This window comes from Cryphonectria parasitica (assembly GCF_011745365.1).
Source record: "Cryphonectria parasitica EP155 unplaced genomic scaffold M406scaffold_8, whole genome shotgun sequence".
Taxonomy (NCBI): domain Eukaryota; kingdom Fungi; phylum Ascomycota; class Sordariomycetes; order Diaporthales; family Cryphonectriaceae; genus Cryphonectria; species Cryphonectria parasitica.
Genome location: NW_024468916.1, coordinates 2,630,992 through 2,653,597, shown reverse-complemented (window position 1 = coordinate 2,653,597; position 22,606 = coordinate 2,630,992). Strand labels below are relative to the sequence as shown.

The window sequence follows — 22,606 nt, the reverse complement described above, 5'->3', positions numbered from 1 at the left end:
TCCCTTTAGCCCCGCGCCAGCTGATGTGGAGACCGTTTCCTTCCACTCTTTTACCCCTGACTTGCATTTATCGGGGTTTCTATGATTTTTACACAAAGACCCTTGTTGAGCTTGGGCCGGGGGGGAATTGAAACAGGGATGTACCCAATGTCTCTTTGATGTACCTGACTGATGTGCCATACCAAGGGCTACAAGTGCACTTCTTGACATCAAAGTGCAGAGAACTACAAAGGCCAGCCAGCGCTAACCATTATTATAGACTTCCGGAGGGGAAATTGAACTCGGAGAATAAATTGCACCACCTCTCGAAGGGTGTCGCTTCTTTTCCCCTCCCTTTTTTCTTGTCTCCCTCTCGCGAGTTGTTCAAGTACTGTGTGTATGTACAATTACGATCATGGTGCATGAGGTAGTAGTGGTAGTGTGCATAAGCAACAGTCACTATAGCATGGCAGCAGAAATGCCCTGTCTAGCGTGGCGCATAACAGAGGCTTGTATGCATGTGGCGCAGGCAATGCAAGCAGGCATCCAAAACTTGTTTTTTTTTTTTTTTTTTATCGTTTTCCTTCATGCTTTCGTTTCTTTTCACGTTGGTTGGTACCACCAACATGTTCTTCCTCCCCTCCTTCCCCCTCCATCATGCAAGCCTCTGCACCCTGCCACGAGGTGCAGGGCATACATTATCGTTGGCCCTCTTATTCCCGCCACCCCGCCACCCTCCAGCTTTTCTTGAAATAAAGATGCAAGTAATTAAACACTTGGCTGGCCAGGGAGGGTAGGTGGGGGGGGGCTGTTGAAGATCTTCTTCTCTTTGCGGTAGGTAGGAACGCACCGTTTTTTCTTCCTTCTCTCAGAAGGAAAGTGATGGCGGACTTTTACGGCGGAGAGAGAGGAGGAGTTTCGGGGTGGGGGGGGGGGGCATTTCGTTATGCTCCGTGCATTCTGACGTGCTGGTTTTTTTAAGTTTCGAGTAGATACCAACTAAGCGAGGCTGATGGTAGATGGCGAGATCCAGAAAACAACCGCTAAAATGACCCCAGCCTGCATATACATCAAAGAAGAGAAAGAAAAAGCGAGCCGTAGTACGACCTTTGTAAAGTGTTTTTACGTAAAAAGAATTACCATTCCCCCCCTCCTCACCATCCCTCCTCGCCTGCAGAGATGAAGCGCGGCAGCTTTCTTTTTCGTTGCGTGAGCCTATTAGTAATGCGCACAACGTTGCTTGCTAAGCGTTGGCGTGCGTCTGAAATCATGGGCTGGGGAGATGGTGGTTGGGCGGGCGCAGCGCGCGGTGCACTGCCAGGGCGTTTTTTGCATGCGGGCCGGGGGGGCAAGGAGCGGGTGAAGATGACTGCAGGCAAGACACAAAGCTGCAGGTGATATGATGTGATCCCATGGGTAAGAAGACAGTCAGCTCGTTGTCTCACATTTTTTTGTTTAATTCTTAACCGTTTGTCCATGTATTGGAGACCTGCAGCACCTGCCGATACGAGCTTTTTCCCTAAAACAGGAGAAGGGAGGAATAGAGGAGTTCGGCCATGTGAGACATGAGAGAACCCGTGAGGTGGTGTGAGTTTCCAGACAGAGAAATGATGTGCATGAAACGGAAAAAAGAAAGGGAGGACGCGGCCGGGGGTGGCTTTTGAGCGGTAAGAAACAAGTCACAGGGGAGTAAGCAGGTGTTGGGGTAAGTACCGCGAAAGATTACACAGCAGCAAAGGCCAGAAAAAGATACAAGAAAAATCCCGAGACACACACAGAAAGAGAGGGAAAGAGAGAGAAAGAAAGAGAGAGAGAGAGAGAGAGAGAGAGAGAGAGACGGTGAGAGGTTAGATCCCTATCCCCTCCCCAAGACGCCAGCCTCGCCGATAGACACGCCACATTCAGTCCCGACCTGCAAACTATCATCTGTAGCCCTTCCGAACACCCGAGACCACCCGACCAACAGCCCTTTCTTGTCCCTTCCCCGCCCAGTGCTGAACAGAACCTGTGGTCGCCGATGAAAAGGCGCAGGCTTTTTTGTCGATGGTCTCGTTCAAAGGGAGGGGCCAGGAGAGCGGTGAAGGGGGGAGGGGGTGTATGCTTTCCAAATAGTCTCCTTCTCTCTCTCTCTCTCTCTCCTCCCCCCTCCTCCGGCCAGTTTCCACAAGTAAGTAGTTGATGAATAGTGAAGAATAACGAGGTAAGACAGAGACAGAAAGACACCAAGAACGCGCGCGCACACACACACACACAAGACGCAGGTACCTCTAGACCGGCGCCCGCCCCGCCATCTCTCCGACGAATTCGTCCCAGTGCGAACACCACGCCGTGTACCCGGGGGTGCTGGTGACAAACTGGCCGGCACAACCTGCCTCAGCCGCCCGTCTGCTCAACTGGACAACCTCTCCAGGCGCGCTGCTGTGCGCAACGGCGACGGACCGCCGCACCAGCGCCCGCGGAAGGCGCGCAAAGCCCTGCCGTACCACAGGGTTCACCCACTGCTGCGCCGCGTTCTCAAAGGCCACGATGTAGTCGGCTGCCTGGTAAAAGATGGGGTCAACCACCACGCCCGGGTTGTAGATGACTACAGCGCTGGAGGCAGAAGGGGTGATGGCGCCGCCATTCGCGGGGAAAGACGACGGGGGCTGCAGCGTGGCGCCGCTGTCGTCTGCATTCGTCGTCACCGCCGGCACAGCAGAGTCTCCGTCTCCTCCTCCTTCTGCTGTTGCTTCTGCTGCGACAGCCTCACCACCCTCAGCCCCAGCCGTTGCCGTCGTCACCATCTTGGGGACGAGTACGTTCCGGTTCAGGATCGTCCTGCCAGCGTTGGCCAGGGCTGCCAGGTACTCCACAAACTCGGTGCTGGAGGGCGTCTCATCGATGAAGATGCCGTCCACGACGATAGTCTGTACGAAAGCGGAATGACCCAACACAAGGTCCCACGTCAGCTTTTCTTATTCTGCTCTCTTCCCGTGTAATAGCAATGCCTCGTGAGGCTGAGACTTCAACGGCACACAATTCGTCAGACCGCCTCGATGCACACATATTGTTGCATGGCGGGCGGCGGCACATACGCGATGACACACATAGACAAGGACCAACTTCCCGTGCGCCTCATCAAGGGGCGGTGGGGGTTTTTGAGAAAAAGAAAAGGGCAAAGAACGTGGTTGGTAAGTGGAAGTCTCATCTCACCTTTCCATCCTCGGCGACCTTGCCCATTTCCCCTTCCCAGCGTGCATACGCCTCCACATCCGCCACGATGTCCTCAACAGGCCTCCGCCCGTAGCTGCAGTGGACATAGCCAATGACCCGCACGTTGCCCAATGCCGTCAGCCTCGCCAGCGCGTCCACATAGTTGGCGTCCGGCAGGGCACCCAGCCCGGGCCCGTTGGCCGGGTTCACCACCACGTAAAAATCCAGGTCGGGTTGGGCATCTGCCGCGCGGTAAAGGGGTGCCCAAGTCTCTGGGGTTGGGTAGATGTACAGTGGTACGAGGATGAAGGGCTTCACCGTGCCGCCGCCGCCGCCGCTGCTGCTGCTGCTGCTGCTGGCTATTGTGGCCGGGCTCGAGGCCCTGGGGTGCTGGCTGGTGGTGGTCATCACGACAAAAGAAGACGGGACACACAGACACACACACACAGACACACACACGCAGACACACACACACACACACACACACACACACACAAAAGTGCAGATCGCTTTGGCGAATGGTAGATGCGCTTGCGATGTGTGGTGAGACAAACCAAGGTTATGTGCCTCTAGTAGCTATGCGCGAATCAGTAAGTGAGTGACGAGTCGGTCTTGGGACGAGTTGAGGGCGGCTGCGCGAGGGATTCACACTGGTCTAGTAGTGGTAGCGGTGGTGGTAGTAGTAGTTGAAGGAGGAGAAGGAGTATGTACTAGAGGGAAACCTTCATCCTCGCCTCTTCCTCAGCCGCATCGTCATAAAGTAGTTTCCGCCCTTTTTCCCCCTCCTCTCCTTTTTCTCCTTGCCCTCCTCATCCCTCTTCTTTCTTTCGCCCCAGTCCCTCTCCCGTGTGCTCTTCAAGCGCCCACCTGCCAGTCCAGATCAGGCCTGGGTGGACAGTGCTATAGTAGGCGCAGAAGGAAAGAGAAAAGAAAGAGGAAAAAAGGAGAAAAAAGAGGGGCTCAGCCCTCGGGAAGCGTGTCCACAGGGCGCCACTACCAACCTTCTCTGCCTTATCGCGGATAACAAAGAGAGAAAAGGGGGTCTAGACCATCCATCTTGCTGCAAGGTAAATATGTAGTGTCATCTCTTGTGTCATTTGTGGCTATTTGCTGCTGAACAACCAACTCTTTGGGAAGGGTGCAGGTTGTGTCGCGCGATGGCTGTGAGGGGAGGTGGTGGATGGGGGGAAAAGGAGTTGGTTGGTTGGTGAGAGGACAAGTCTTGGAAGGAGGGAGAGATGAGAAATTGCTCCTGCTGCTCAACACCCTTTCCCTCGCGCTGGCTCCTTCCCCAGGATCTCAATCAGACGAGCAGCAGACCATCATCACCTGCCGGCATTGGATGTCATCGTGAATGGGGGGCATCATCATCAGCCATGTGACAACTGCCGACTGCCAGCTGCCCCAATGGACTGTGGCGCCTTGTGGATGCGACCCTGCCGCCGGGGGGGGTTGTGTGTTTTCTTAACACGCCACCAGCCACCCCCAACCACCATGCAATGCAGACTGAACTGGGGTGGGCGCATTATTCGTAAAATGTTTGAATTGAGAATTTGTATAATGACTTTAATGTCTTATTAAAAAAAGATGGTGTCTATGAACGATGACTTTTACGATAAAGTATAAGTGAATATTTTGAGTGACAAACACGCTGGTTTGCAGAGAGGACCGCCAAACTCAGGTCTGAACGAACTGTTCTTTCATTTCAAGGTTGGATGCCATTTAGTAATATAATTTTTTCTTCTTCTTTTCCCTTTTCTTAAAATCCATCAGTAGTGAAGGTCTTGTCGTCGCAGTACTGAACCCAGCCGCTGAGATTCATGTACTTGAGGACCGTGTTGAAGCCGTTCTGCCCTGATGTCAGATCCACGTCGCAGTACTGGGAGACGGTGCTGGTGTCGAAGGACGCCTTGGCTGTGTCGTCATCACCGGCAGGGTACTCGATGTGGAAGACCGGCTTGCTGGCATTGGGGAAAGCCTGGAACATGTCGCACTCGTCGTACTCAACGCACTGCTCGTTGACCGAGAACTGGACGTAGTCAAGCACGTCGTCAATGATGCCTCCCGCGTTCTTCAGACCCGTCATCATGCCGCGTGATGCTGCCTCGTTGGCGAGGAATTGCACAAAATTGATCGAGTCGTCCTCGGTGAGGCCAAGCCCGTTATCGTTATCCTGTACAGGGTGGGGAGCGACCATCAGCAATCTAACGTACTTGACACATGGACTTTGATACATGAAATATGCCTGGGAGGGGGGCGGGAAAGGACTCACGTAGCCATCGACATTGTCAGGGTCGATTCCTGAACAGTTCATCTGGGCGGCGATCTCGATGCGGGAGATCATGATATTGCGGACATTATTGCTGTTCAGATCCAGCCAGTACTCGCCAGGCCAGCCGTCCAGTTCGTTGCCCAGGTCATCCGAGTGGAACTTCCACGAGTCTGGCCGGTACGGCTCGTACGAGCCAGAGCTGAAGTAGCAGATGACATGCATTCCTTGGGCGCGGAGGTCCTGGACCACCGAGAGGTTCTGGTGCAAGAACATATCGATATCAAAGACCGTCACGTTGGGCGAGGTTGTCTGGTTTGGCGTGACGAGCGTGGCATCATCCTTAGTCTCATTGTCGAGCGTCAGCGTCTGGCTCAGCACGATCTGCCATGCTACGTGATCCGATGCGAAGACCGGAACGGATGAGTTGGCCGGGCCCGTAGTACAGTTGCCCGTGTCTGTACACGACGAGGACGACCCGCTGCTGCCGCTGCCACCGCTGCCGCCACGGTGCAGACCGAGACCAAGACCCAGGCCTAACGCGAGCGCAAGGACAACGACGGCCGCGACGAGGGCAGAGATTACGATGCAGCGTTTGGAGTGCCGGGCACGGTGCCGACCGCCGTCGTCCATGACTTCGAACTTAGCGCTGGGAGCCGACATAGCGGAGCCGGGAGCCGATGGCGGAAGCTGGGCAGGATGTGTATGTGGTGGTGGCGGTGGTGGTGCTGCTGCTCCGCTACCCAGGCCGTCTCCACCAGATGCAATGTTGTGCTCGTTGTGTGAAGAATGGAGAGGAGCACTGCCAGCGTTTGACATGATCTGTCTGACAATGACGCCGACAGACAGGACCAGAGAAGGATGACTTGGGGTGGTGTACTTCGGCAGTCGATCCGAGGTTAAAAAATGGAGACACGGATTTGTATTGTTGTTCCAAAAGATAGTTCGGTTGGGGCAGGGAACTTCCTTCGCAACACAGAGCTGAAGCACGGAGCTGAAGAATGCCTTTGGGTCTGGTCCAGTGGACCTCCCTAAACGTCGACGACGGCGTGGAAGAGAAAGAAGAGAAAAAGGCTTGCCACCCAGACCAGACAGAGAAAGAGTTGAAACGCGATGAGAGTGACGAAGAAAGAAAAATGTTTAGAGAGCCACCCGTCTCGAACCTCGACCTACCAGGAACGGCAGTCACGATATGCCGAAAGGGCATCACTCAGGCCATAAGACCCTTTTGAAGCTTGTCAAGGGGCACAGCGGCGGTCCAGAACGTGCATAGAGAAACACAGAGGCCTCACGTTCTCACAGGCGGGCAGCGCGGAGACGGTAGCGCTTGGCATTACTTACCACCAACTGCACAGCCCGCAAATGGTCTGTCTCAATCTGAGTGCGGCAGGAACAAAGGAAAGGCCCTGAAGCCCAGCCCAGGCCTAGCTCAGTGCTGGACTAGCGGGAACCTACGCCCAGACTCAATTCAGCTGGCAACGACGAAACAGCGCAGCTCCTTCCACAGCCACAGCCCCTTCTTTCCCATTTCACCGGTTGACGTCGCCCAGGGCAATCAAACACTGCAAGAAGGGTGTAGGGTGGTGGTAGTCTGGTAGTCTTTTGCAGGCGGTTATGGTGAGAGAGAAACAGATGACCCGAATAGCCTAATAGGCTTGGGAGTTTCTTTAGGGTCAAAGCAATTCGTATCCAGCAGAAACTCTCAAATACTAGGGTCGCTGCAATCTCCGAGTCAGACGCCTCTTTTTGGCTCTGGCCCGCGCGGTACGTGCTCAGCACTCGTCTCAGCCGCTTGAGAGTGCAAAAGAAGCTGCAGCCTAATGTTCTGAATTCTCTCTTATTTTGTTCGTGGTGGTCCGACTTAGCGTGGGTCTCCATCTTTTTTTCTTCTCTTTTTCTCTCCTTCTCGTACATAGTACAGAAGTAGTAGGAAGCGACTGCCCAGCCGCCCCACGTGTAATTTAGAGTGCAACTTCGTGGCTAAGGCCGAACCGCTGGAGGGGCTGTCTAGTTCCGAGCTGGACAAGCGTAAGAAAGAAAGGAGGCGTGCAGAACGGAGAAAAAAAAAGAAAAAAAAAAGAGATGCACATAGCTTCTATCCAGAAGAGGAATGGAGGGGTAAGGTGAAGTCAAATTTAGGTAGCCGAAGCCATGGGCCCCGCTGCCCATGCGGCGATCGAAGAAAAAGGTGACCCCACCATGCATCTAAACGAGCTTGGCGGCACCTCATGCGCATACACGAAGAGACGCAGAAACAGCGCATGGGGCTCCTGCTCATCCCATGCAGTAGTAGTACTATGCACCTCGTACCTTCTTGTACCACGGTACCCTAGTATGTACTTTGGTACACCACGACCCTCTTTTTCGGTTCCGAGGTCGACCTGGGGCTCTACTCCTGTGTCTTGTCAGACTCTTCTTTTACTCCTATCCACTGCAGCCTAAGCCAAGCGCTTCTCCCAGCCAGTCGCCTCTCCCCTGGTTTCATGCCTAGACAACGCGGCTCTGTTCTGTTGGGTGCTGAGCGCAAGGGTTTTTCTGCACACTTGTCTAGCGTGTCGCCATCCGAAGGTGACATCCAAAGGTTACTATCTTGGGCACTCTCCGTATACATGCCGCCCGCCGACAATGCACGCTACCACACGCACTCCACCGTCATGGCGCCAGACTGCCAGGTGGAAGCCTGCTTGGGAGGTGTGTTGAGAGAAACAATCCGATTGGAAAACAACTCGTGGAGGTCGTGGCAGTACCGTCATGCGGAGGACCGTCTCGAGGGCAGTTCAACATGTCAGGGCAATTCACTGTCTTGCTCTGCCCCGCCCTTTCCCTTCGTTTTGACCATGTAGCTTTTCTCTCGTGAGGGGCTGACCAAAAGTTCTATAGCTTCCCTTCTTCCAAATTTCTCATGGCATCCTCTTTATCGGGTTGTCTCTCAAGTTCTCGGCCCGCAGGCTCGAAGGACTCATTGGATCGGGTATGTCCTGTTCCGAACGTCTCTATTGCCTTCAAGGGCGTCTGGGCTTTTGGACTTGTGATATCATGGTTTTCAGCTTTGGGTCTTGGGGCCTTGGGCCTTGGGGTCCAGCTCATATCCCTTGAGAGATCCCCCATGGGTGAAGGAGTACCCACTTGGACAGGGTCAACCCAAATTGAGCACATACCCCTGGGCTCATCATCTCCACGCGTGGGCTGGGCTGGGCAGCACCACTTAGACAGGCGGTTCCACACCGCCCATCCCGGTATGCGGCGCCATTGTCTTTTTTTCTTCCTCTCCTACCTCTATATCCCTTCTCTCGGAGACAAGAGAGGAGAAGCCCAGGCGCCCAGATACTACTATACAGTGTGGATCGGGACTCGATCAGATCATTGTCAACTAGGGTGTGATGCCGGACTATCCGTCCTCGCACACTTTTTACCCTACCCCTCGCACATACGACTCTGGGAAGTTACTTTGTTCCTGGTCAGCTTGCTTCTCGTCCTGCAGCGCACTGTTGCAAGGTTCTGTGCTCTCTCCCCCTCTCTCTCGCTCTCTCGCGCACACACACACGCTCTCTCTCTACCACCATCGTTAGTATCCGGCTGTTCGCAGCCCCACCCTTTCATTTACAATTTTGTTGTTCGTCGTTTCGTATTAGTCGCCAGGGCCGGAGAGCTCTGGGCGCCGCTTGTGACTTGGTGACTGGGTCCTGAGGGCGTCGAATAGTCTGTTCGGGACCTCTGACTAGACCACTCCAGCCCGCGGCGAACAGATCTAGAGCGAGTGTAAGACGATTCTGTCTTTGGCTCCCTAACCCAGCCAGCCTCACGCCTCTAGCCAGCTTTTTACGCAACGCTTCCAGCTCTCTTTCGGGGAAAGGGGGGTCGAGGCGGAAAGCCACGAGGTTTCTCATCTTTATAACACCTTGACCCGTGTTCCCGTCCTCACACATTTCCTTCCCGCTCCATGTCACGTATCCAACTGCGGTCGTCATCGGGCAGACCTTGCCTCGTTATAACCCTACCCTCGTTGTATTACTTCCAGGACTAGGTCAGCTGCACTCGTTTATACCCGCTGGCCCAAGTCTCTGCCATCCCGTTATTATTATTTTTATTTCTTCCCTTTCCTCACGCACTTCGTTGTTCACTCCTCTTGAGTTCTTCCTTCTCCTGTCCATATCCCATCCTCGGACATCTACTTGGACGGCCCCAACATGAAGCTGTTCTCCGCCACAGCGCTGCTTGCGCTGCAGGCAGGTGCTGCCTCTGCTGCCCTGGCTGTATCAAACACCATTCTGGTCTTTGCACGAGACACTGCCTCTGCTACCGTCGCCACCTTGGGCTTCCAGGGATACGGTATTCCCTATGAGACTGTCATCGTGCCACAGTCCGGTGTGGCTCTGCCCACGCTGAACTCCTCCCTCACCAGCGGAAACTATGGTGGTATCCTCGTCCTCAGTGAGGTTTCGTACCAGTACTCGACCGGATTCCTCAGCGCCCTGACTACCTCACAATGGGATCAGCTTTATGCCTACCAGCTTGCTTTCGGTGTCCGCATGGTCCGCCTGGATTCCTTCCCCACGACCGATATGGGTACGTTCTTCATATCCCTCGCCGTATCAAAAACCTTCTCTCTAATCTAACATGTTTTCTTCTATAGGTGTGACCACTGCTATCTCCGGTGCAGGCTGCTGTGCCACCGGCGTCGAGCAGTACGTTAGGATTTCGGACGCTACAGCATTTGCCACTGCCAACCTCAAGACGTGAGTCCAAAATTGAATTCCACTAGGCTCAGACCTCGCTTAAGGAGAGGGACAGAAAAGAATTCACACTGACCTTGTTTGATTTGATAGCGGTGTCAATGCTAGCACTGCTGGTCTTTACCACTACCCTGCGACCATCACCAACTCCAGCATTGCTACGCAGTTCGCTACGTTCGATGCTGCAGGCGACTACACCACCACAACCACTGCTGCCGTCATCAACAACATCGGTGGCCGTCAGCAGATGGTCTGGTTCATGTCTTGGGCTACGGATTGGTCTCAGACTTCCAACTACCTCCAGCATGCCTACATTCACTGGATTACTCGTGGCCTCTGTACGTTTTCTCTCTTCATGATCGTATGCGTGCCGAGACCATTGCTAATGGTTATCTCCTCTCAGTCGTTGGCAAGCGCAAGGTCTACCTGAACACTCAGGTCGATGACATGCACCTCGAGACTGACATGTACTATCCCAACGGCACGACTTTCCGTATCCGCCCCTCGGATCTGGACTACCTCGCTGCCTGGCAGACCAACATCAACACCCGTCTCCCCTCTGGCTCTGCGTACTTTGTGGAGATTGGACACAACGGCAACGGTGATATCGACAATGCCACCGATACCGACACCGACGGCAAGTACTGCGACCCTCCTGAGGCTGTGGACTACAACTCCCCCCCTGATACGGCTCTTGAGTTCTACAAGCCTCTGGGCACTGGCACTGATCTCTGGCCCGAGTCCTGGATCAGCTACAACTGGACCTTGACTTGCGCCAAGATCGACAGCGTCGCCACATGGTTCAATACCAACCCCAGCATTTTTGCCGCCATCTCCCACACCTTCTCCCACGAGGAGCTCAACAACGCTACCTACCATGACGCCAGCCGTGAGATTTTCTTCAACATTGCATGGCTGAAGCAGATTGGTCTGTGGGATGCCACCAGGTTCTCCCCCTCCGGTATCATCCCGCCTGCCATCACCGGTATGCACAACGGCGACGCCATGCAGGCCTGGTGGGACAATGGTATTCGATATGTCGTGGGTGACAACACCCGTCCTGTCCTCCGCAACACGAACAGCACCTTCTACCCTCTCATCTCGACGGTCGAGTCCAACGGCTTCGCAGGCATGACCATCATTCCCCGATGGGCTACCACCATCTACTACAACTGCGACACGGCCGAGTGCACAACCCTGGAGTGGATCAACACCTCTGGCGGATCGGGCAGCTTCGTCAACCTGCTCATTGATGCCAAGACCACCAACTCTCGCTACCTGCTGGGTCTGCACCCTGATCCTTACATGTTCCACCAGGCCAACCTGCGCTCCGGAGACGTCGACACCTGGACTGTCGGCACCGTGACCGGTCCTCTGTCCCTGATTCAGATCTGGGTCGAGACCGTCACCCAGGAGCTGGTCCGTCTGACCAACTGGCCCATCTTCTCCATGAAGCACGACGACATTGGCGCGTACATGGTGGACAGGATGACCCTTGAGTAAGTCCAACAACCCTGCTAATTCCCTTGTTTTGTTAATGGTCACTGTGTGAATCATGTGCTAACCACGCTTGCTTCCAATAGTGCTTGCAACCCCAACCTGGTCTACAACTATGCCGATGATGGCCTGTCTATCACCTCCGTCACCGTCGGTGCCAACTCCAACACCTGCTCTGTGCCCGTGCCTGTCACTTTCCCCGGCACCGCCTCCACCACGGCGTCTGGAGGTTACACTGACCAGAACGGCACTGAGCCTCTCATCTACTACACACCGCTGACCGGCTCAACCGTGACCTATACCCTGGGCGCGGCTGTTCCCATCTAAACGGAGTGAGAGACTCTCACTTTTTTTTTTTTTAATGTTCTTCTTCTTCTTTCTTTCGATAGGGCATGTAGCAAGAGGAGTTTATAATGAACACTTGTCGTGCGTGACAAATGACACACAAAAAAAAGGAGTCGACTTTTTTCTTTGATTCTTGTCTCTCGCTTCCATGAATAAGTTTTCTACAACATACGACACCAAACTGCAATAGCAGAAAGTTGTATCAATCTAGGGTAGTTGATCCAGCGAGGGAAAGGGATGGGTGAAAAGTTAACAGAACGCAAAAAGTACTGTGCCGAGCCAATAGGGAGAAAATCAGCACTGTCTTGTTTGTCTCTTGTGGCTTCAAGGTGATGATGATGAACAACTACTAGCAGCAGGAGCATTCCATCCATCCCTCGGTTCAGGTTTTCAAGAACTTTTCAGGGCGACGAGGATTTCATTGGTAGTTACTTGATAATAGTAATCATTTGAATAATTTGGAATGATCTGCCTGAAACAACGCTTGTACAGTTTAGATGATGCCTGCCTGCAGTGCTGTTACTACGAGGAATCAAGTCTGAATTGAAGCCGACCGAACAAGTGCAGATGAAACAGGAAGTATTCAAGTAATAGAGTTGGCAGATCGACTTGACTTTTACGTGGCTGGGTCGCAGTGTGAAAATATAGGACCAGATTGTGTACTTTACGTACACATTCTCGAGTGGCTGGGTGTAGCACTTTCTGCAGACGAACACATATCGATTTCCCGTTTTAACAGTGACTGTGTCTACGAGGCCTAACGAATTGATGCCGTGAAACTACATGAGCCCTTGAGTAATTATATACGGTAGTTGCTGTTGGTATCCGCATATTGATCACCTTGAGTAGGTATGTTTAGCGACCCATCCCTTCATTATCTCTATTCAACAGCGCAATGACCATCTACATACTCAGGACTGTTTCCATCAGATGTTTACCCGAGTTTCATAGCAGTCTCTGAGCGGGTGGAACGCCGCATCTTAGATTGTGGTCATACGCGTCCGTGAACTTCATCGGCCACTGCCTGAGAGGTGAGTACATACATCATCATCATCATCATCATCATCATCATCATCATCTACTCTAGTTTCACTACAGAAGGGATAATCTAGCATCGGAGAGATCGCCTCTAGTCGGGATTCTTGATCTTCATCTGTCGACAGGGCCTCCCTCTCAACTGGTGCCATAATTGAAGGGGGGAAACAAAGGAAAAAGAAAGAAAGAAAAAAAGGGGGGGGGACCACATCAATACTTCACCACTGGCCGTGGATAGGTCAAATGGGCCATGAAGATGCCTCGGCCTCGAGGGGGCTCGGCTCCGTCTACAAGCAGGTCCAAGTACAAAAATGACGGTCATCAAAAGGGTCTATGATCGTGATGATGATGGGTCTGAAGGGACGGAAAGATCTCGTTCCCCGGGGGGGGGGGGGGGGCGCGGAACAGAAGACGAGGATACCTTGTCCGAAATGTATACACAATTACTATGTACGGCAGCAAATACCACGATCCCCAGGAAAGAGGAAGTTTTCCATTTCTCCACCAGATCTACTACCCAAGTACCTTGTACCCTGGTGCCTGAATTAGTTCCTCGGTTGGCCCTGACACCAACACGTTGCCCCTGAACGCAGATCGTCGACCATTCTTCTGTATACTTACACGGTAGTGATTTGATCAAACCTCCTCCTCGCGGGATCTACGGCACGGTCAATGGATCTATCCCTGGAGGGGCTATGTGTTCCTGGTAACTCAACCAGGAACATCAGAGAAATTCGGAAGGAAGAGGCCCGCTGATCGGCTAGAGATGATGGGGTCTACCGCTTTCTCCCAACCCTGATCAATTTCCCTTTGCGGTGATGTGATGGGAAACGAAACATGGTGTACAGTAGTAGTCAGGTACGCGTCACCAGGATGGTCTATTCAGTGTTCTAGTTCAGCCGCAAGCTCATAAAGTTGAAGATAGTCAGGCCGGCTTGCTGGGATGGATGGGAGGAAAAGTGAGTGGATGTACAGACCTAATTGATAGGCCGGATACGAGATGTTCCGAATGACTGACTGTGTATTGGAATTATTTCCGCAAAAAGCGTAAGGATGCTCGTGGACCTACCAGCACCATGGAAATAACATGGGACTGTTGAGTAGTCTTGTCATAGTCAAATGGCCAGTGGAGAGCAGACTCCCTGGCTACAAGATGCAGTTAAGCAGTAATGCCCAAAAAAGCAGCCCAAATCTCTCCATGACTCCATTCCCATCCTTCCCGATGTTCTCCACCTCGGCTTCAATTGTTTCCTCCCACACAAGACCCCCCCCCCTCCCCTTTTGTTTCTTCCCAACAAGGCAATCAGCCCTAACCCAAAGTTTATTATGCATGTAAGAAGGATAATACGTGAGAGAGATCTCTCTTCAATCACAAAATCATCAAGAAGTACACGATTACTCCACCCTCATGTGCTCCTTCGCGAAATGTGATGTGATGAGACTCCCGCGCTATGAACGGCCCAGGCCCCTTCCCCTCCCTCTTTTCAGCTGAGCTGATGTTTTCCTATTCTAGCCCTCTCGAACGATTAGCTCTCGATTATTCCCCCCTCTTGCACCCCCCCCTCCAAGATTACAAAAGGGAAAATATGGGGCAGGCCAGAACAGAAAGGTCAGAAGGTAAAAAAGAATAGGCTCCTCTATTAGGCCCTTCTCTTTTCTTATTTTACCTATTCCCCATCGTGCGTTCGCTGTAAAGGGCCTAGGTAGACCATCTGGTGTAACGCTCATCGCCGCCACCCGCACAGAGCACAACACGCTAGCATTACACGCCGGCCGAGAAGAAAAAAAAAAGACGATGACTCCACGCTGGGCCCCTGCGTTAGGACGAACAAAATGAGAGTGAGTGAGAGAGAAAACGGTCTTGGCGTCATTCCTTGGTCTGATCGTCAGAGGTTCAGCTCGTCGTATATCCGAGGGGCCAAGGCCGGTTGAAGGAAACAATAGTGGATGAATTGTTGCTGAAGCGGCTCTCGCTCTTCTCGCTCCTTTTTTTTCACGATGGGGGCGGGCTCCAATAGACTAGGCGCCGAGGTAGACAGAGGGAGAGGTGTGCCTGGAAGTGTGTGCTGCCTAGAGCTGACTGCATAGGGGGGAGGGCGGTAATGTCACTGCGATGTACGTGATGAACAGCGCCCTCATGCATCGTCTCGTCCACCCTAAGGTCTTCTCACAGTGGAGAGGCCAGGCAGGTAAATTAGATCCCCCTCTTAGATACCCCCCCCCCCCCCCTCAAGAAGAACTCTCATCTCACCCTAAACACCAATCACCTATGCACGTTTTCGCTTCATATCCAAAAGGCCAGCCAGCCTCAGCCCTCCGCAAAAGCTCAGTTTTGTAGCGTGAACGTTTGGGAGGGTTAATCACCCCCGTTCCCAGGTCACGGGCGTTCCAGGGCCTGCACATGCCGCGTCTTGGCAGAGGCGCCAGCAAGGGCACGTATATGCAGGACTGACAGCTGCACAATCCGGGGTGGCGCGCGCACGCGAGAGAGAGAGACGTCATGGCCAAGCCATGCGCTGCGACGACGTTGTGTTGCATCGCACCAGAGCCTTGGGGGCGGTCGACGACGTCAAACAAGATGCAGGTTTAAAATATCAAAAGAAATCAAATGAGAACCCTTGTAGTACTTTGATGAGAGAGCATGAAACAAAAGAAATGGGTTAAAGGGACTAAGAAAGGGAAGGGCTGGGGTCATGGAGACGGTAGGGGTAAGAGCAGTGTACCACGAGGCTTTTGTCTTTGCATAAGTATTACTTTCAAATTATCTACATTACTTGGAAATAATCATACCGTTGCTGGTACTACTTCGATATCAGTCATGCCCTCTTAAGACTCGGATACTGCTTTAGACTCCCATCGCCCTCCTCAACCGTCTCTACCCCGCGCGTCGACCCGACCGCACGGCGCCTATGCCAGGTCAAGCGCGTCATAGCAGCCATAGCTAGAGCCACCCGCGAGCATGTACAGGCACACAGGCGTGCCCGCCGCGGCGCCGGTGACGGGGCAGGCCGAGTTCTTGATGCACGCGTAGCCCGTGCCGCAGTCCCCGTCCGTGGTGCACGTGGTGTTGGTGCAGGCATTGCACAGGTTGCAGTACGAAGAGATGCCGTCGTTGTCCGACATGCATGCGCTGTAGGGGTAGCTGCTGTTGCAGGGTGTGTAGGGTGTCACAATGTCGCTGACATTGTAAGGCACAATGTTGGAAGGGCACTAAGGAGGGGTGATGTTAGCATGTGTGATTTCTTGTGTGGCTGTTATTGAGGGAGGCAGCAGAGGGCTCACGTTGGCAAAAGCACCCGTCTGGACGGGGGTGGTGGCGCTGGTCGTAGTGGCGCTGGTCGTAGTGGTAGGGCAAACACCGCCCCGGTCGTAGAAAGTGTTACCACTGCCCGAGGACGCAATGTCGTTGCCCTCGACGGTGTAGTTGTACAGGATGCAGGCCGGGGTGCTTGTCAGCCCGAAGCTGAGGCACTCGGCGTTGGCATTGCAGAGGGCCAGACATCCAGAGTACGTAGCAGAGGCAGCATCAGCATAGTAGCCGATGTTGGTACCACCAGCATCATAGCCCACGAAACCGGTGCACGTTGGCGTCGTGGTCACGGCGGCCGAGGTGATGGTGGCTACCGAGGAGGTTGTAGTGCTGGCGCTGGCGCTGGTGCTGGGACAAGCGCCGCCGGCGTCGTAGAAGGTGTTTCCGCTCCCGGGCGATGCGACGTCGTTGCCCTCGACGGTGTAGTCATACAGAATACACGCCGGGGTACTCGTCAGTCCAAAGCTCAGGCATGCCGCGTTGGCATTGCACAGGGCGAGACAGCCAGCATAGGTCGCCGAGGCAGCGTCAGCGTAATAGCCAATGTTGGTGCCGCCGGCGTCATAGCCCACGAGGCCGCTGCAGGTGGGCGTAGCGGCGGGCGCCGTTGAGGTTGATGATGCTGACGAGGTTGCGACAGTGGGGCAGACGCCGCCCTTGTCAAAGAAGGTCCAGGGGCTGCCGGAGCTGACAACGACATTGTTCTCGGCAGCGACCGAGTAGAGGATGCATGCCACGCTCGGGTCAATGGCGAAGCTCAGACAACCCGAGGTGCTGTCGCACTGGCTGCTGCATGCCGAGAAGCTGGAGTATACCTCGGTAGCAGAGTCGCCATAGTATGCGAGCTCAGAGCCCTCATCATAACCCACGAGCCCGCACGTCGGCGTCGCTGTGGCCGCGGTGCTTGTAGTGGTCTGGGCCAGGGCGAGCCTGCCAAAGTAGAGGGCGGCAACAGCACCTCCAACAAGAGAACTTGACACCATGGTGATGATGATGATGATGATGATGATGAATAACAAGAATAATGATAAAAATTAAATAAGAACGAGAGGACGAAGAAAAACGAGAGGAATGCCTAGATCAAGGTCTGCTCAGGAAGAGAGAGGCAAAATCGACAACGATAGCGAGTGTGGTGTTGCTCATCATTACCATTTGAGCCATGCGGTGGAGTGGCCATGACCTCTTTCTTATACTATAGTCATACTATGGTGCTAATACTAACGAGGATGCTTGACCTGCAGGCCTTGCAACCTGCAAGCTGCAGCAGGGCTTGCTCGGACCCGGGCGCTCAAATTTCCATGGGAGGGTTGAAGACATCGTATCTACGGCGAGAAGGGGCCCCCCTAACGCTAGAGCAGAGAGAGGTGCGATCTGGAAGCCGAAAATCTCTCTCTTGCCCTGCTTGGCGTCTAGTGACTAAATCAGCTTCAGCTGGAGAGAGGGTCAATATATTTGCAAGCCCTGTCCTGTTTCCGGGAGGCCTGGGTCGGTTGACCTCCTTCGTGGGTGTGTGTGTGTGTGTGTGTGTGCGTGTGCCCCACAACAAAACATGTGCTGCCCTCGGAAATAAAAAAAGAAGAAAAGAAAGGAAAAAAGAGTACTTAAGGCTCCAGGCTCCAGGCAGGTCTAGTTCTTAGTTCTGCGGGCCAATAGTCAGTCCACTGTTCCTCGTACTATATTGTAGGCACAACGTGGGGCCGGTATGTCACATCCAGACCATTCTCGGAGCGGCAATAGGTGGACACCCTTCCAGCGGTACGGTCTCTGCCGCCGGTCGTCACCGGGTGCCCTGAACACGAGCCACCCAATCTCGGATGTAGCGCAACATGCAAAAGGTTTAAGCTCAACAGGAAGAGAATATGGCCGAGTGGTCGTCTGACTGCAGAAGCGGCGGGGGGTGTAAGAAGGAAGTGGGTTACCTGGGGGCAGATGGAAGGATGAATGCAGCTCAGCCGTTCTGCATATCAGATTGCCATGGGTTGATATCGAACTATTAAAGAGAGCGAGCATTTGTTTTCCTTGGCGTGGTTGTACAGTATTGTTTGTATGTGACGTGCCCTGAACTCGCAAGGGCTGCTTAGGTGGAACAGCCATGGCTAAGGTGTAGTAGTAGTAGTAGTAGTAGTAATACTCAGTACAACGTTGTGGGCCCTGAGATCTTGAACTCAGAGATGCCGAATAACCGATCAGGGTAGCTAAGAAGAGCAAAGAATTCAGTACTTGGGTATAGTGAGGTGGAAATTAAGTGTCAATGCACGGCGCAAGCCTGGCTAGTCTCGAGTAAAAGAAAAAGGGACAAAGCTCGGCTGTGGTGGCCCTGCGCGTCTGACTGGTTGGTTAGCCTGTGGCTTGACAAAAGACAAGGGAGTATGTATCCTGCACACATGGCACGATAGTATTGCCAGTTGAGTCGTCACTTGACTGACCTAACAGTTTGTAGTAGCAGCAGAGTAGTACAGAAGGTTGCCATTTGCTGAAGAAAAGAAAGCCAGCAAGCAGACACAACGTAACATGTCAGCCGCCTTGGGCGTGCCAAGCTGTTGCTAGGTCTGCGTGTGCTTGCATGAAGCTGTGGTCATACGGGGTACATTGTTGTCTAGCTCAATCGATGGTTGAAGACCGAAGTGTTCAGACATGGTGACATGTTACATGTGCATGATACACCCCCGAACAGGCTGTTGCGGAGAGACTGATGCCGGCATTGTATTCTGAGCTGATGAGAAGTTTATCTTTGAGAAAGGTGGTGGTGGGGAAGTGCAGAGACTTGAGGTACAGAACCAAAGGGGTGCCAAAACACTATTGTTTGAAGAAGGTGCAACAGTAGAGAGCGCCTCCCGTAAGCAGCACTGTAGCACTGTCTGGATGTGTATGAGTAATCGTGTAACGCCCATTACTTGGTATGTCTGCCCGTACTACTACGATGTACTAGTAGACTATCTTATCTTATCTCCAGAATGCCCCGCCTTCTACCACTATGTATGTACTATGTACAGACAGTAAGTAGTAGAACATTGTGAATCTCTCCTTCCCCCACTGGCTCTTCTCTGTGCGGGGTTGGATTCAGCATTTACTGTTTCTGCAAATAATTTGCTACTCGGTAGTCATACGCAGTACCATAGTACGGGTGAGGAGGTAGTCGGTTAGTGCCCTTAGCTTCTGAATTTTACCCGACGGATGCCCCTGAGAGCCCTGCAGCGGCCACCACTCACACAGCAGGCTGTGTCCCTGGCAGTCCCTGAACCCCAATTCCTTCTTTTTTCCCCTCTTCCCCCTACCATGTCCCTACCACTACCACTACAGTAGTTGACCTCATCATTTTTCTGTCTTGGCCGAACCTCTCCACAAACCTTAACATCTCACCTCCTCATCCCAACTTCTTTTATCATTTTCTTTATCTTGGCTTGGGCCAGGCCAGATCCGTACTATCCCACCATCCCTCTCACGGCCGTCGATCACGAAAAGACCCGCCGGTCCGGTCCAGACCTTAATTCCGTCCTTCACCCTGCCTTCTCTTCCGTCCACTCGCTCGCCCACGATGGACTTGTTTCGGTTTCGTCACTCCTTGTCGCATCGTGTGCTGCGCAGGCGAAACGGGTCCACCACATGGTCTTGAGACAGCATCGATACCGAAAGTCCCCACACCTGCCGTGCCCGTTTCTATAACGAGCTTCGTGGAGTGATGATTGGGTCCAACCCCACCTCTACGACACATACTCACACAGAGTTTATATTGCGAGGGATCCTTCTGTTCCAAGAGGGATAGGAAGATGCCCGTGTGTTGATGGTCTGTCATCAAAGCCTGACAAGTTGTCCTACCTGCTGCTAGTGTTGCCAAGAAGCCACGAGAGTGTTCGCGCGACGCCACACAAAAGACCAAAGAAAACGCCGCCTCTTGTCTGCTCTGCAAGAAACCTCGCCGACCAGCCACGTCTGCTGTCGCTGTCACGACGACTTGCTTGACCAGCGAGATGGGTTCGACAACTAATCCAGAGACTGCCGCCTCGCGGCCTCCCATTGCCTCCGTCCTCCCTCCACTCATCCTCGGCACTGCCACCTTCAACACCCAGTATGTTGACGACCCGACGCGCATGCCCTATCAGTCCATCGTCTCTCGAGCTCTCGATCTTGGCGTCAATGCATTCGACACGTCCCCTTACTATGGTCCGTCCGAAGTGCTCCTGGGTGACGCACTCCATCACCTTACCGAGCCCAACACTGCGAATGCAAAGATTGCAGGACCGGAGGGCGCTTCGCTGCAGAAGCACCCGCGCGAGAGCTACATGATCCTCACAAAAGCCGGGCGCATCACGGGGGATTGCTTCGACTACTCCCCTGCCTGGATCCGGTACAGCGTGTTGCGAAGCCTCGAGAGATTGCACACGCCCTATCTCGACCTGGTATACTGCCACGACGTCGAGTTCGTTTCTCCAGCTGAAGTCCTCGCGGCAGTGAAAGAGCTGCGCAGGCTCCGCGACGAGGATGAGGTTGTGCGCTATGTCGGCATCAGTGGCTACCCGGTCGACGTGCTGTGTGAGCTGGCGGAGATGATACAGCGTGAGACAGGCGAGGGAGTCGACGCAGTCATGAGCTACTGCCACTGCACGGTGCAGAATCATCGTCTGGTCCAGGGCTTCACGAATGACGAACCCAGGCCCGTGTCACCATCCGTCAACGGCACGAATGGTGAGAGCGCGGAGCAGGAGCTGCCACCTCTTGTACGCTTCAAGCGCGCAGGCGTTTCTGCCGCCCTCAACGCCTCCATGCTCGGCATGGGCCTGCTGACCACCCGCGGCGTCGACCATGGCCCACAGGCCGCATGGCACCCGTCGCCACCGCCACTGCGCAGGGCCTGCGCTGAGATGGCCGCTGCCGCCACGGCCGCGCAAGAGAAGCTGGAGCGCCTCTCGATACGTTGGTCTCTGGACACGTGGGCTCGCGCGGGTGCTCGCTCGGGGCTGGGCGTCAGCCTCCATGGCAAGAGTGGCCATCTGCAGTTGAGCGCCAGCGACAGTAATAGCATTGGCGCGAGCGTGATGGGTATCACCTCGCTTGCAGAGCTCGAGGAGACGTGGGATGTGTGGATGAGCGTGCTGGCCGAGAGCGTTCCGTCGACGGCCCTCGACCCCGAGGCGGCCAAGGAGGCGTCCAAGGACGTCGTGGTGAACGGAGACAAAGACCTGCAAACTGCCTCTTTGAAACGGTGCGACCAGGTTCAACATCTTATCAAGGAGAAGTTGTGGCCGCTGCTCGGCGAGTGGAGAAACCACAGCTGGCCCTCGGGTGGAGACGGCTTCGTCAACGATAGAGCGCCTGAAGAGATGGGCGTCGTCCCCACGGACGATGGAGTCATTGCCAGATTCGAGGCCAAGAAGCAGCTGGGCTGACCGGGATGGTGGTGGTCAGATGGAAACCTCCCAAGGCACCCTCGGTTAGAGACGGAGGGATCCCATGTTACGGGTTTTGCGAGTGATGATTTCCAATTTCTAGATATTCATCTTGCAGCACTTGTGTTCTAGAGGGACGGACAGATACACGCTACACCGCAAGGAATAGTCAAAAGTAGACACATCAGATTAAAGTTATGGCCTATTTGGTCTTAGCAAAACCAGCAATGCATAAGTATTTTATCATCCGAAGTTTGTTTTCACTACTTTCTGGGATGCTTGGTCCCTCAGTTTTCCTTCGCGAATATGGCGACATTGTTCCACGGCCCGAGACATGCATACACTCTGAATGACACACACCCACCCAAGCGCCCTGGCGTCTCATCGTCCCCGGGCCCGGGTCCGAACACACCGTCCTCTCCCCGTCCTGGCTCGTAGTAGTAAAAAAAAAGCTTAATTGCTTACCCTCCCTCTCTTTTTATTCTTTCTCTCTACCCTTCCCCACGAAGCCACAAAATATCGCCTAGTCTTGCCTCGGTCTCCAAACTCTCTGTGCCCTTGGGCCCCTCGCGGAGTTGTTGGTGAGGCACCCGAACCATGACATCAGGGCTCGGTCACTATACCGGTCCCGACCGTCGACGGGTTCCAGGAAAGCACCCGCCGCCACTCAGAATGGCTGCTGCACGGCAAGCGAGGCGTCTGGCTGAAAGGTAATGCACGCCCTATTTTTTTTTAATTTTTTTTTCTCACACTCTTTTCAACCCTTCCTCAACATCCTCGCTCGCTGGGGGGCGGAAAGGAATCCCCGAAAATTCAATGACAACATCATTATTGCCGCTATTTCCCCTGCTTCGTGGCGGAA

General features: G+C 53.8%; 5 protein-coding genes across 5 annotated transcripts; 2 read left to right on the top strand and 3 right to left on the bottom strand.

Moving 5' to 3' along the window:
* Positions 1 to 2,396: 2,396 nt before the first annotated feature.
* M406DRAFT_234055 (uncharacterized protein) lies at positions 2,397 to 3,477 on the bottom strand (the record flags this gene model as incomplete). Its single annotated transcript, XM_040915965.1, has 3 exons — positions 2,397 to 2,563; positions 2,732 to 2,885; positions 3,190 to 3,477. Coding segments are annotated over 3 exons (609 nt in total), but the record flags the coding sequence as incomplete, so codon positions are not given.
* Positions 3,478 to 4,726: 1,249 nt separating this feature from the next.
* M406DRAFT_324265 (uncharacterized protein) lies at positions 4,727 to 6,596 on the bottom strand. Its single transcript, XM_040919846.1, has 2 exons — positions 5,444 to 6,596; positions 4,727 to 5,344 (listed from the first exon to the last, which is right to left on the bottom strand). Exons 1-2 carry the CDS (start codon positions 6,101 to 6,103, stop codon positions 4,931 to 4,933), a joined length of 1,074 nt encoding a protein of 357 aa, XP_040772861.1. The 5' UTR covers positions 6,104 to 6,596; the 3' UTR covers positions 4,727 to 4,930.
* A 2,339-nt stretch (positions 6,597 to 8,935) lies between these two features.
* M406DRAFT_104348 (uncharacterized protein) lies at positions 8,936 to 12,490 on the top strand. Its single transcript, XM_040915096.1, has 5 exons — positions 8,936 to 10,006; positions 10,074 to 10,176; positions 10,267 to 10,511; positions 10,577 to 11,672; positions 11,757 to 12,490. The coding sequence occupies exons 1-5, from the start codon at positions 9,628 to 9,630 to the stop codon at positions 11,995 to 11,997; spliced, it is 2,064 nt and encodes a 687-aa protein (XP_040773038.1). The 5' UTR covers positions 8,936 to 9,627; the 3' UTR covers positions 11,998 to 12,490.
* Positions 12,491 to 16,821: 4,331 nt separating this feature from the next.
* On the bottom strand, positions 16,822 to 17,484 carry M406DRAFT_324261 (uncharacterized protein; the record flags this gene model as incomplete). Its single annotated transcript, XM_040919845.1, has 1 exon — positions 16,822 to 17,484. A coding segment is annotated over exon 1 (517 nt), but the record flags the coding sequence as incomplete, so codon positions are not given.
* A 2,450-nt stretch (positions 17,485 to 19,934) lies between these two features.
* M406DRAFT_348038 (Aldo/keto reductase) lies at positions 19,935 to 21,961 on the top strand. The gene is made up of 3 exons (XM_040922356.1): positions 19,935 to 20,982; positions 21,058 to 21,321; positions 21,355 to 21,961. The coding sequence occupies exons 1-3, from the start codon at positions 20,329 to 20,331 to the stop codon at positions 21,742 to 21,744; spliced, it is 1,308 nt and encodes a 435-aa protein (XP_040772859.1). The 5' UTR covers positions 19,935 to 20,328; the 3' UTR covers positions 21,745 to 21,961.
* Positions 21,962 to 22,606: the final 645 nt, after the last annotated feature.